At 38.9% G+C, this 14179-nt stretch overlaps 1 protein-coding gene and 1 long non-coding RNA gene across 7 annotated transcripts in view; one reads left to right on the forward strand and one right to left on the reverse strand.

Annotated features, from left to right (window-relative positions):
* Nucleotides 1–4502: 4502 nt before the first annotated feature.
* LOC140528245 (uncharacterized) lies at nucleotides 4503–13459 on the reverse strand. The gene is made up of 2 exons (XR_011975124.1): nucleotides 13373–13459; nucleotides 4503–5744 (listed from the first exon to the last, which is right to left on the reverse strand). It is a non-coding gene; the product is annotated as an uncharacterized lncRNA (long non-coding RNA).
* Nucleotides 13460–13978: 519 nt separating this feature from the next.
* CDC27 (cell division cycle 27) overlaps nucleotides 13979–14179 on the forward strand; it is a 104475-nt gene continuing 104274 nt past the window's right edge. For all 6 annotated transcript variants that reach the window (XR_011975122.1, XR_011975123.1, XM_072645917.1 and 3 more), the window contains exon 1: nucleotides 13979–14071. Coding sequence is in view for 4 of the 6 variants with exons in the window: in XM_072645917.1 (XP_072502018.1) it covers nucleotides 14045–14071 (27 nt within the window). In the remaining 2 variants the exon portion in view is untranslated. The remainder of the gene's footprint in view (nucleotides 14072–14179) is intronic.

Consider the following 14179-nt stretch of genomic DNA (forward strand, 5'->3'; position numbering starts at 1 on the left):
GCACATAAATCAAATAGCAAAGTGTCTAAAAGTACTAAAAAGTCAATCTAACTGAATGGAAAAACATAGTGAAATCATAATAGTGGAGAGAATCAATGTATCTCTTTCAGATCTACTAGACAAATCTAAACAAAAGAAAAACAAAAAAGAAACTAAGAATCTAAAAAGAACTTAAAAAAATAAGGATGATGAATCTATGGTGAGTCTTGAGTGAGAATAAAAAGGAAATTACATACTATCTCAATTGTGCACAGCACTTTTACAAAATTTGAACCTGTATTGGGGCAATAAATAAATCATCAAAAATTTAGAGTAGCAGAAATGTTAACCACATTGTTTACTGATCACAATGCAATAAAAATTATACCCAACAAAATATCTGTGATGAAATAATTTAAAATTAATTGGACTCAATAACTTTATTCTAAAAAATTGATAGGTCAAGCAACAAATTACAGAAATCATAGAAATTTCATCAAATAAAATTATAATAATAAGACAACATACCAAAACTTAGGGGATCCAGCTAAAGTAGTTGAGAAGGGAAAATTTATATCTCTGGATACTTTTGTTGACAAAAGAAAGAACAAATCAATAAATTGGACATACAGTTAAAACAAAAATGAAAAATAAATCAAAAAGCTTCAGCTGAACAGCAAAATAGAAATTTTGAAAATCAAAGAAATGATTAATAAAATTAAAAACAACAAAAATTCACTGAATTGATAAACAGTTCAGGTGTTTGTTTTGTTTTGTTTTGTTTTTCAAGAAAAATAATTAAATACATAAATATAGGTATACTTCAGAGATATTGCTGGTTGGTTTCCAGATCACCTCATATAAAATGAACATGGCAATTAATCTATTTTGTTTCCCAATACATATGATAGTTAAGTTTACACTATACTGTAGTCTATTGAGTGTGCGGTAGTATTATGTCTAAAAAAAACCCAATATTTTAAATTAAAAAATATTCAATTGCTAAAAAATACTAGCCATCATCTGAACCTTCAATGAGTAATCTTTTGCTAGTGGTGGGTCTTACCTCCGTGTTGATGACTTCTGACTTATCAGGGTGATGATTTCAAATGGTTAGAATGACTGGCAATTTCTTAAAATAAGACAACAATGAAGTTTGCCACATCAAGTGAATCTTCCTTTCACTTGAAAACTTATAGGCCATTGTAAGTAAGATTATTAGTTGGCCTAATTTCAATAATGTAATTCAGGGAATAGCGAAGTCCAAGTAGAGGGAGAGGATGGTAACAGGTGGAGTAATCAGAACACATACAACATTTAACAATTAAATTCATAGTCTTACATGAGCGTGCTCTGTGGTACCCCAAAATAATTATAAAAGTAACATTAAAATCCACTGGACGCAGATCACCATCACAGATATGAAAAGTTTGAAATATTAAGAGAATTATCAAAATGTGACATAGTAACAAAAAGTGAGCACATGCTGTTGGAAAAATAGTGCTGATAGACTTGCTCAGCACTGGGTTGCCACAAACCTTCAATCTGTAAAAAATTCAACATCTACAAAATGTAATAAAATAAAATGAAGTACAATAAAATGAAGCACGCCTATAATTAGCTAATCTGATAAAAGAGAAGAAAACTAAATTGCTTATAACAAAAATGGAAAAGGAGAATTCATAAAAATTAAAGATGAAATAAAAAAGTATCAGAAACTATTTTGCCCAATTATATGCTAACAAAACTAATAACTTAGAGGAAATGAATGAATACTCAGAAAAATGTCAAAATAAACTGATCAACAAAGGAAGAAGTGTTTAATTTAAATAATTTAATATCAGAAGAGGAAAATTAATAAGCCAAAGATGTAATCCTAAATGAAAAACCTCTAGGACCAGATAGATTTACAAGTGAATTTTATTAAACATTCAAAGAACAATTAATTTCATTATTACATAAACTATTTTTTCAAAATAGGAAATGAAGAGATTCTTTCAACCTCTTCCTATGACATAAATATAGCCATGATACCTAAAGAGAGATAATGCAGAAAAAAAACTGTGAACACTGACAGAAATTTTTTTTTAAAAAAATGTTAGCAAATGAATGATAACATATTGGAAAGTTTATGCATCTTGGCCAAGTTCAATATTCCAAGAATGCACAGTTTGTTCAATATTTGTTGCTGTTGTTGTTGTTTGATTGTTTCTATCATGTCCGACTCTTTGTGACCCCATTTGGGATTTTCTTGGCAAAGATATTGGAGTTGTCTTCCTGATTCCAAACCTATTGCTCTATCCACTATGCCAACTAGCTTCCACAAATTATAATTCCACTGAGTTACACACATGGCAAAGGTATACCCTCACAGCAGGACATACCCAAACAACTGCTATGTGGATCAACCAGGAAGAAAGAAATCAGAGGGAAGGGAAATGATTTTAAGATCTCCAGAGATATAACTTCAAAGAAGGCAGTCTATTTAATGACTGGTTGGGGAACTCCAGCAGCAGATAAATCATCTTGGTGTGCAATCACCTGGAATGGATGGCCTCTGAGCCTAGCATTCCCTCCAGGGCCTACTCCCCAACTCACACTGGAATTCACAGGTTAGGTCCCCTGAGGGGTGATTACTACTATTCTCAGCATTATTAAGGATAACCCTCAGAGGCAGTACTTTTAACTGTTGCTCAGGAGCCCCATAAACAACCAACCACTAGAGTTAATTAGCTTTTGCAAGAGTATTTATTAAGATTTATGGTAAGAATAGTTGGTACAAAATATGACTCCCCAAACCTGGAGTACACTCTCCCAAAAATACACACAACATCCATCAGGAAAACAGGTTCAAATTTAAAATACAATGATAGTGAGGCTTATGTGTAGAAAACCTGTATGTCAAAGCATTGAAGTTTAGGGGTGCTGGGACTCTGAAATAGAGACACACAGCTCCTAGCTCGAATGAATTTGACAAAAACCTTCTTTCAGCCAAAGACAAGGTTTATTAGAGCACTGGTCAGATTGGACATGATTCTAAAAATCCTCCATATTGGCCAGACTCTTAAGGAATCTGAGCATCTTAATGGAGGCAAGGTGGATCTTATATACAGAAGACTGTAGGAACAGAGAAGGGACCCAGATGGCATTAAGGGAGTGAAGGACTAGGGTGGTGCCAAGTGCAGACAATGAAATGTCAGTTAATTAATTGGGAAGAGTCAACTGCCTCAGGCAAATGCCAGGAACCTGGGCTGTATGGGAAAGTTCAAGGGATTTTCCTTTTTGGGGTATAGATCCGAAAGCCTTGGTCTTTTCCTTTTGGGGGTTCAGATACCATCCCTATCAAAAAGAGTACCTTCCAAATGTTGACTCTGAAAGCCTTTTCCCCTAATATATAAAATTTATGTAACTCCCTTTAGTTGTGGCTCTCTGCTGGGCTCTATGGATAAGAAATTCTAGGTGTCTTTCTAATTCATGAAGGGTCTCTTCTCTCTACCATGAAGGGTCATGCTGCAGCCATCCTCTAGTGATTATCTTTCCACACCCACTGGAGGTACTTCTACTACCATTGACCACTACTGCCTCTGGTGGACACTGGCACTGTCATTGTTTTGACCTCTAATGAGATTTGTTTCTCCCGATCTCACAAAATTGCCTGGACATTTCCATCTCAGAATACATGCTCACCAAAGATGAGGAAGGAGCAGGTACAAAGGGACAGAGGTGGCAATGTGTTCATGGCCAGGTGGGAAATGAAGGAGTTGCCCTTTTTCCACCAGCTCTTGAGAAAACAGGTCAAAGAAGTCTTCCCTCTTGATAGTCACAAAAAAATGAAAGGATCATAGAGGCAAGTCACCCCTTTTGTATACCTATTCTGTTCTGGATCAGCAACCATGAAGTCATCAGCTCTTTGGAATCTAGCCAATTAAAAGGCTTTTCATCATCATCTAGAACAAGCCCTTCAATCATTATGGCCAGAAACTGGTTCTCCAGAGTTACATGTGATAGGTCTAAACCAAGGAGGAAATATCTGTATCTACTTTGTATATACTCCATTAGGAAGGGCAAGTCAGAGCATGTGCCCTCTGTTAAATGAGCCAGACACAAGGCTAAGCAGCCAGGATCACAGGGAGACAGTCTTCAAATCACAGGTGCAGTCACTACTATTTGACATAAAATCTTCATAATGATAATGTATGTACTCAGTGTGGTAAGCTCTTATACTTAGGTTCAAATAATCACAATTATACAACAACCAGATGGAGGAAAATCTGGTTTGATTTTGATCTGCAGGTCTCAGTTAACCACAACCTCAATCATCAGCACAATGTGGCTGCTAAAAAAGCTAACACAATATTAGGCTACATGTATAGGCTAGTGCACAAATCAGAGAAAATAATAATCCCATTGTATTTGGCCATATCTAGAATACTGTGTTTGGCAATTTAGCAATAGAATTGTACAAATTAGAATGTGTTCAGAATAGGTGACCAGAATGATGGGGGATCCACAAACTAAGAAAATGTTCATTTATTTTTTTATTTATTTATGCCAAACAGTTTTAAAAATTTTGAATTCCAAATTATCTCGCTCCCTCCTTCCCTTCCCCCATCAACTGAGAAGGCAAGCAACACGACATCAACTATACATGTGAGGTCATACAAAACATATTTCCATATTAACTGTCTTGCAAAGAAAAGAACCATACAAAAAAAACAGAAAGTGAAACAACTATTTCAGTTTGAACTCAGAGTTCATCAGTTCTCTCTCTGGAGGTGGATAGTATTCTTCATCATTAGTCCTTTGGAACTGTCTTGGATTACTGCATTAAGCAGAGTCGCTAAGTCTTTCACAGTTGATTATTGTTACAATATTGCTGTTACTGTGTACAATGTTCTCCTGGTTCTGTTCATTTCACTTTGGATCAGTTCATGTAAGTCCTCCCAGGCTTTTCTGAAACTATCTGCTTATCATTTCTTATAGTATAATGGTATTTTACCATAATAATTTACTACAACTTGTTTAGCCATTCCCCAATTGATGAGCATCACCTCATTTTCTAATTCTTTGCCATCACTAAAGAAGCTACTATAAATATTTTTTACATATGGATCCTTTCCCCTTTCCTTTGATCTCTTTGCAATACAGACCTAAAAGCAATATTGCTGGGTCAAAGAGTATGCACAGTTTTGTAGCCCTTTCGGCATAGTTCTAAATTGCTCTCCAGAAGGGTTAAATCAGTTCACAGTTCCACCAATAATGCGTTAGTGTCCTTATTTTTCTACATCCCTTCCAACATTTGTCATTTTCCTTTTCTGTGATATTAGTCAATCTGATCAATGTAAGCTGGTACCTCAGAGTCTCTTTTGATTTGCATTTCTCTCACCAATAGTAATTTAGAGCATTTTTTTCCCACATATAGACGACTTTGATTTCTTCTAAAAATGGCCTATTCATATCCCTTGACCATTTATCAATTGAGGAATGGTTCGTATTTTTATAATTTTGACTCAGTTTCCTATGTATTTGAGAAGTGAGACTTTTATCAGGAAAACATGCTATAATTTTTCCCTCCTAGTTTCCTGCTTTCCTTCTAATTTTGGCTGCATTGTTCTTGCATGTATAAAACCTTTTGCATTTCATATAGTCAAAACTATCCATTGTGTTTCTCGTGATCTTCTCTCTCTCTTAATGGTCATAATCTCTTCCTTAAACTAAGAAATATTCCTTACAAGGAACAGTTGAAGAAACTAGAGATCTTTAACCTAGAAAAGAGAAAACAAAGGAGAGACATCATAGCTATCTTCAAATATTTAAAGGGTTTGTACACTGGAAGAGAGATTATTATTATTAATAACTAGTAGTAGTCATGGCAATGGTGGTAGTAGTAGTTGTTGTCATTACAGTGGTTGTAGTAGTAATAGTTCATTGCTGTCCTTCATAATCAGAGGGCCAAAATGACATCTCAATGTCAGGAACAATGTACAGTGTGTTTGACTATGGCTGATCAAACCAATACAAGCTCAGAAGGCTCTACCACAGGTCAGGCACAAATTGTCCATATGATCATTTGGGAGGGAAATGTCTCTAAAATCATACATCTCATTTTTTTTGAGCAACTGCAATTCTACTGTACTCATAAAACCTGTTTAATACAGGCATACCATGCTGTCCTGTGCCAATTTCTCCCATGTCCCACAATCAATACCAAACTTCTTCAGAGAGACGTTGAAGGTGTTTTTGTATTACTTCTTCTGGCCTCAGTGTATAACCTTGCCTTGTATGAGTTCCCTGTGAAATTGTCTTTTAAGCAAATGTACATTCAGCATTCAAATAATGTGATCAACCCATTGGAGTTGCCTCTCTGAAGTAGAGCTTAAATGCTTAGCAGTTCAGCTAGAGAAAGGACTTCAGTGTCTGGTACCTTATTTTGCCAGATGATATTCAGAATCTTGCTAAGATAAATCAAATGGAAGTGATTCAATTTTCTAGACTGTCCAGATTTCATAAGCATACAACAATGAGTTCTGCACAATGGCTCAGTATTACTTAACTTGAAAAGGCTCCAAGCCAAGAATAAATGTGCAACTTTCTGTTCTCAGGTGATTATGCACTCAGTGTAACCTCTGAGGCTGGGATGCAATACAGTATAGACTGATTCTCTGCTACTTGTACTAATTTTGGCCTGACAATTAATACTAACAAAAGTTTCCCACCAGCCAGAACTCCACCATCCATACGTAGAATCATTGGTTACAACAAGTGGAGAAATTTTAAAAACTGCGGGATGTTTGCTTACCTTGGCAGTATGCTTTCCAGGGACATACACATAGATGATGAAGTTGATGCATGCTGCATTGCCAGAGCTAGCTAAAGTGTTTGGGAGGCTCAGAAAGTGTGGGAGAAAAGAGGTATTAGGTTTCCTACCAAACTGAACTACAAAGCTGTAATGCTGACCTCATTATTGTAGCAGTAGTAGTAGTTCTAGCAGTAATAGATCATACTTACATAATACCTTAAGGTTTAAATCCCCTTTACCCCACATAAAATCTGTGACAAAGTATAGATATAATTATCCTCATTTCTCAGGTGAGAAAACAAAAGCTTAGAAAGGAGAAATCTATTATCAAAAAACTAAAAAGCATTAGGGACAGTATTGGAACACAGATCTCCTGATCTCGGGTTCAATATTCTTTTGACAATGTTATGCTAGTGTCTTCTCTGTAACTTCAGAGGGATGAACTAGTAACTAAGTATAAAACCAATTTCAGCTTAATATAATAAAGAAATTTCTAAGAATTATTTCTGTCCAATAATGTATGTAAAGAACTTCCTGTTACTAGAGTAACCAAGCAGAGATGCTGATGAAGGATTCCTGACTTGGGCAGGAAGTTGGACTATACTCCCTCTAGAGTACTTTCTAACTACAAGAGTTTATGTTTCCATGATTTTTCATTTCATATTGGTCTGTTTAGCCACACCCATAGAAAAGGTAAATAATCATAGGATCAAAGTTTTCCACAGAGCTACAGGGACCTAAGGGGCTGTCTTGTCCAATTTTGTCATTTTACAGATGAGAAAATAAGGTCCAGTAAGAAGTCTTCCCAAGATCACAAAGGTAGCAAGTAGAAGAGTGGGAATGGAGAGGAAGGGGGATTTGAATCTAAATCTTCAATCATCCTGGATTTCTACTTAATCAAACTGCAAATAAGTTCAAGTGATGGAAAGATTCTTCATCTCCCTATTATATGCAAATCACTTTGAAAGAAAGACTGGGAAGGGGTAGGTAGAATTGATTGAGAGAGATGTTGTACTTCACCCAACTTTCCCCTAACAATCGAACTGATGTCCTCCCTATACTGTCTACATGTATACCTAGCTGACTTGGCTATGGACTTGGAAAACAATGAGAGTAGCAGTGGGAGAAGAAGTCTATCAACTGTGGAAGGGTCTTTAAAAGAATCTGGAGATTGATGAACAAGTTTGTTAGTGAGTTCTCTCTGCATCTCTTGTCTCTTCAGACAAATTACATTTTTCTTCCTCATTGGAATCATTTCGTTATGTCTTCAGAATTTTATTCTGAAGTATCTCACATATCTCCTGGGCTGACTTCTTCTGAGGCATTTTACTCTATAGGATTCTAACTATCTTCCCTCTGTAACCTTTGAAATGTACTCTACCCACCTCCCTCCCCAAATCCAGAGTATGTCAGACTATGCCCAGAGTTCACCCCCTTTTATAAAATTACAAATTTTAGGATGGAATTGTCACTTTCCTTCAAGGGTTGCTATCATTTCTACCCTAGCAACTACTATTAGTGAGACTCAGATCCAAAACAGAATTCCCCTTTGTTGTCTTCTTTACCTTTCACAGGAAGGAGAGCTGGACAAACAGACAGAGACAGAGAGACAAGAGAGAGGAAGAGGAAGGAGGGAGGGAGGTAAGAAAGGGGAGAGTGAGAAGAAAGAAGGGGGAGGGAAGAAGAGAGGGGAGGAAGATAGTAGGGGCAGAAGGACAGAGTAGAGAGAGAAGGAAGGGTGGAGAGGGAGAGAGAGGGAGAGAGAGGGAGAGAGAGAGAGAGAGAGAGAGAGAGAGAGAGACCTCGTGTGTGTGTGTGTGTGTGTATCTGGATAATTAAAGTCTTTCATTAAAGTCACATTATCATGTCTATGTTTCAGATTTATGATCTATTTCCCAAACTCCCCAACTAATAGTCTCTGTCTAGGTGGTCTCTAGTATACTCCAATGACAAATTCACTTCTGTTCCTCCTTTCTCCCTCCTTTGACCTTCACCCAAATACTTTCTGTCATGTTTCCTTTTTCTATTTCCTAGATTTTCCAATATGAGTCAATCTTCTTAATGTACAGTACTGCCCCATCCACTCCACCCCCTTTTATCTATCCTGCTTTTTTGAAAAAGGACAATTCAGAACCACAGTCCACTCACAGGTTTCATTCTATCAAGACTTAGTGGCTTCAGTTTCTGTAGGAGCAAGGTGAATATTTAAGAAAGGCAAAAATTCTAAGAGATGAAAGGTTGCAGCTAGAATGCTGAAACCAAGGATCAACAAGTAGACCTCTTTATTTTGAGATCATAGTGTTTCATGATTAGCAGCCATCTAACATCTATAGGAGAATATCGGTCTGAAAAAGGTAGGCTTTTCTAGCAATAAACAACTTGAGATCTTTGAAATCCCAGTGCAATTTCCCAAATTTAATGCCAGCTAGCCCTATCCTGTTCAATTCTGGGCCCAGTTCACTATTTGTGGCATCTGAACACAATACATGCAGTAGTGAACTAACTGAATAGGTCACCCATAATAATTGGTATCTACATAGCACTCAAAAGTTTACTAAGTGCTTTATACATACTATGTTATTTGTGCCTCCCAACAAGCCCATATGGGGTAAGTACCAGAGGCATTATTATCCTTATTTTAAATGAAGAAACTAAGGCTTGTTGAGGTCAAGCAGTTTGCTCCAATTATACATATGATACATCAAACTCACCCATGTGTACACATACACACAAACACACATATTGTCATGCATAGTTAGTAAATGTGAGAAGCAGGATTTGAACCTAGATTGTCCTGGCTCTAGATCTAGCACTATGTACTGTATCACACTGCCTCTCAGCATTCCCAGCCAATTCAATGTCTTAATCTATCAGTAAGTCAACAAGTACTTATTAAGTGCTTATTATGTGCTGAGCACTGTGCTAAACACTGGGGACACAAAGGCAAACAGTCCCTTCCCTTAAGGAGCTCAGATTTTTATGAGGAAGACAACATAAAAATATCTATGTGCATAGAAGATATATAACATACAGGATGCTTAAAACTATCCTAAGCTGCTCTCTCTCTCTCTCTCTTCCCTCCCTCCTTCCCTCCCTCTACCTATCTATCTATCTATCCTGACTATGTGACTTGGGCAAGTCATTTAAGAAAGACTGTTTGCCCAAGTCTCCTCAACTGCAAAACAGGGATAGTAACAGTCCTTATCTCCCAGAATTATGATGAAGAGCAAATGAGATAATATTTGAAAAGTATTTTGCAGACTTTAAAGTGCTGCATAAACCATTTGAATGTATATTACTTCTTCTATTAGACTGGACAAATTTTTGCTTTTTTTGTTGTTTTCTCAGTACTCAGCATGGTAGCCAGCACATAGTCAGTGCTTAATAAATGCTCTTCAATTTACCAATAGATCATGCAGAATGACACCTTCTTATTTATGCCAACTTTACCTTGGGCATGTTATATTAGATAGATGATGGCTCATCCCACCTTAGTTACATGAAAGGCAGCGTGGTACAGTGGAAAGAGACCTGGGTTTGAATCTCAACTTTGATATTGACTAATTGTGTGACCATGAACTAATCATGTCAATTTTCTGAGCCTGAGTTGCTTCATCTACAAAATACCTATAATACTTACCTTATAGGAAAGATATGTGAGGATCAAATGATGTAAGATACTTCGCAAACCTTCCAGTAACTATATGGACATCATTATCTATCTACCTACATATCTATCTACCTGCCTGTTAATCTATCTGCCTTCTGTCTACTGAGAGACAGAGAGTAGCTAGAAGGTAATCTGAGAGGGAAGAGGCACTAGCAACAAGGGGATAAGGAAAGGCTTTCTGCAAGTGCAATGAAATAGAGACAAGAGTGTTGTGTGTGAGAAGCAGAAAAAATTCGAGGAGGCCAATAAGGTATAATAAGACGATTAGAAAGGTCAGAAGAAATCAGATCATAAAGTCAAGTCAATTAGCATTTATTAAGTACATACTACGTGCCAGGCACTGTGCTGAGATTAATTTGGAAGAGTGTTAAATGCCAGACAGAAGACTTTACATTTGATCCTGGAGGTTAACAGGGAACCACTGGAGCTCACTAAGCCAAGAGATGACATGGCCAGATTTGTGCTTTAGAAAAAATCACCCTGGCAACAGAGTAGAGGATATGTTAGAGTAGAGAGAGATCTGAGGCAGGAAGATGGTTATTGCAATAGTTCACAATGCAGAGTAATATGCATGTACAAATGCATTTTACATCCAATTTGCTTTTCCACACAATTTATAATTTATATGCATCTTGTGTTTTACATATAGTCAGTGGATTAGTGGAAGAATCAAACAAGAGGCACCCCCAGAACTTCACAAGATTTTATATCACTATGAGGTTAAAACCCAGAAGAATCAACACCAAATGATTTATAAGGTTAACCATTTATGGAGGAGGTGATTTGTAAAGGGTATCTCCTAGGTCCCCATCAAGGACTGATGCTGTGTGAAAGGAGCAGAACCAGGAGAACATAATACACAGTAACAACCACAATGTGGGAAGAATTTTTCTGGTAGACTTAGCCCATCACAACAAATGCACTCCTTTCACACAGCATCAGTTCATATAAGTCCTTCTAGGCCTCTCTGAAGTCCTCCTGCTCATCATTTCTTATAGCACAATAGTATTCCTTTACATTCATATACCACAAGTTGTTCAGCCGATTGGGGCATCCCCTCAATTTCCAGTTCTTGGCCACAAAGAGAGCTGCTATAAATATTTTGGTAATGTGGGACTCTTTCCCATTTTTATGGTCTCTTTGGGATACAGTCCTAGAAGTGATATTGCTGGGTCAAAGGGTATGCGCATTTTTGGCATACTCTATGGAATGGTTGGATTAGCTGAGCTCCACCAACAGTGAATTAGTGTTCCAACTCTCCCACATCTTCTCCAACATTTATCATCTTCCTGTTCTGTCATATTAGCTGACCTGACAGGTATGACTACATCTCTATCTATAAGAAATATAACTGATGTTCATATAGTATTGAAAGGTTTGCAAAGTGTCTTTCATCATTTGATCCTCACATCTTTCCTATAAGGTAAACATTATAGGCATTTTGCAAATGAAGTATCTCAGGCTCAGACATGACTAGTTCATAGTCACACAATTAGTTAAGTATCAAACTTGAGATTCAAACCCAGGTCTCCATCTACTATACCATGCTGTCTTTCATGTAACTATGGTAAGATAAGCCACGATCTATCTAATGTAACATGCCCAAGGTAAAGCTGTCATAAAAAGAAGGTGTCAATCTGCATAATCTTGATAAATTGATGAACATTTATTAAGCACTGACTATGTGCTGGGTACCATGCAAAGCACTGAGAAAACAACAAAAAAAGCAAAAATTTGTCCATTCTAACGGATGAAGCAATATACATTTAAATACTTTATGTAGCTCTTTAAGGTTTGCAAAATGCTTTTCAAAAATTATCTTATTTAATCCTCACCGTAACTCTGGGAAGTAAGGATTATTATTATCCCTATTTTGGAGTTGAGAAAACTTGGGCAAACAGAGGTTAAATGACTTGCCCAAGCCTGAGTTTAGATTTGGACTCGGCTCTTTCTGACTCCAATGCCAGTGCTCTATGCCACTTATAAGGCTAGGTATAGAGGGAAAGCAATCTTAACAGCAGACAACCTTAGGGTCAGATAGAGGTGGTACTTGAGCTGAGTCTTGAAGGAAGCCAGGGATTCTAAGAGACAGAGTTGAGGTGGGAAGTGCATTCCAGGCACAGAGAGCAAAAAAAAGTAAGAATGTATTAATGCGTTTTCAGGAGGAAGAGCATTCTGATTCCAAAGACTAGAAACTTCTTATTCAAATACATCTCTCCCTAGAACTGAGAAGAACAACTTATCAAGCCACCATAGCTTGAAGGAAATATTCCTTAAGGACACCAACTCATTTTGCTCTCATGCTTATCAAGCAGTGTTCTAATCTGTAATTTGGCCTCTGGAGTAAATAACTGGAGTTACCTTGCCAGATAGCTCTCCCAGTGCAAATTAATAATTTGGTATTCTAGTGGATAAATCTGTCTCTTGTCAGTTTGGTTAGTGTGAATCGATTCCCCTTGGCCTGAAAGCCTAGAGTGAACTTATAAAAAAAGAAAGGAAGCTTTTATGAATTCCTCTACTTTGGGATATCATTTTTCAAATTATTTCCTACTTATTTTTCTACGTAAATGTTTGTTGTATCCTCTTTCCCTTCTTCCTAAGCAAAATGCAAGCTTCTGAAAGGCAGAAATGGTTTTTTCCTTTTGTCTTTATTTTCCCCTTCTCCTAGCACAGTGCCCTGAACACAGTAGGTGCTTAATAAGGTCTTCACTCGGTTTGCGTAGCCCCTCCCCTCCAAAACTAAGCCACAGATTAAGACACATTGTGGGTGTGTAATAAATGGCTTGTTAAATTGAATTAACTGTAAAGGGCCTGACCCAGCTTGTGGAGGCTCCCAAGGCCTAAGCCGTATCTGCACATCCGAGGCGCTTAATAAAGGCTGGTTCAATTCCATTTAAAGGCTTGACGCAAGGATTCCGCCGCACCTGCACATGGTCGCTCCTGTCCAGGTTCCCAGATTCAGGACCGGAAGAGACCTCCGAAGCCGTCTAAGTGAATCCCCTTCTTTTAACCGACGAAGCCGCCGAGGGCCTGGAGCTTAAATAACACGACCAAGGTGGTGCTGGCCACGAGAGGCCCTGGCCCACACTCCCGCTACAGCCCGCGGTTCCGTACGTCCACATGGCGCACTGGGCCTCCGAGGCCCGGGCAGCAAGGATGAGGCGAAAGCACCGAGCTAAAGGGACTACAGCGGGCGGGCGCCGCGACCACGCGGCGAAGCCCACCGCCCGGCGGCTCACGGCCAGCCTGCTTGCAGCTGATTGGCCGAAGAGCGCGCGGGTAACTGAGCTCGAGGGGAGCGTGAGCTTCCTCCGTCTAAGCCAGCCTCGGTTTTCCTTTGGCTAATCTTCTAGCGTTTCCGGCTACGCTCTGCCCCTCCGCCAGCCTTCGTGTTTTTCCGGTCGAACTCGGGCATTTCCGGCTAGCCCTAGCTTCGGCGGTTTCCGTGCTGCACTCGGGTGGACTCGGCAGCCGTTCGGCCTCCCCCATCCCCCGGTAACGGTCGCTGCTGAGTTTAAATGAGCCGGGGCTGGGCCGGGCCGGAGCCGCTACGGGGGGGCCTGAGGCGCGACGGAGAGCGGGCCTGAGCCTTAAGAATGACGGTGCTGCAGGAACCCGTCCAGGTAACGAGGACCTCGCCCCCTTCAGCCCCAGGCGGCGGCGGCGGCGGCGGCGGCGGGGGTGGCGGCGGGGAGGCCACGCTCGGGCCGGGCCGGGCTGCGGCTCGGCTC

The sequence above is a fragment of the Notamacropus eugenii genome, chromosome 2 (assembly GCF_028372415.1).
Source record: "Notamacropus eugenii isolate mMacEug1 chromosome 2, mMacEug1.pri_v2, whole genome shotgun sequence".
Classification (NCBI taxonomy): Eukaryota; Metazoa; Chordata; class Mammalia; order Diprotodontia; family Macropodidae; genus Notamacropus; species Notamacropus eugenii.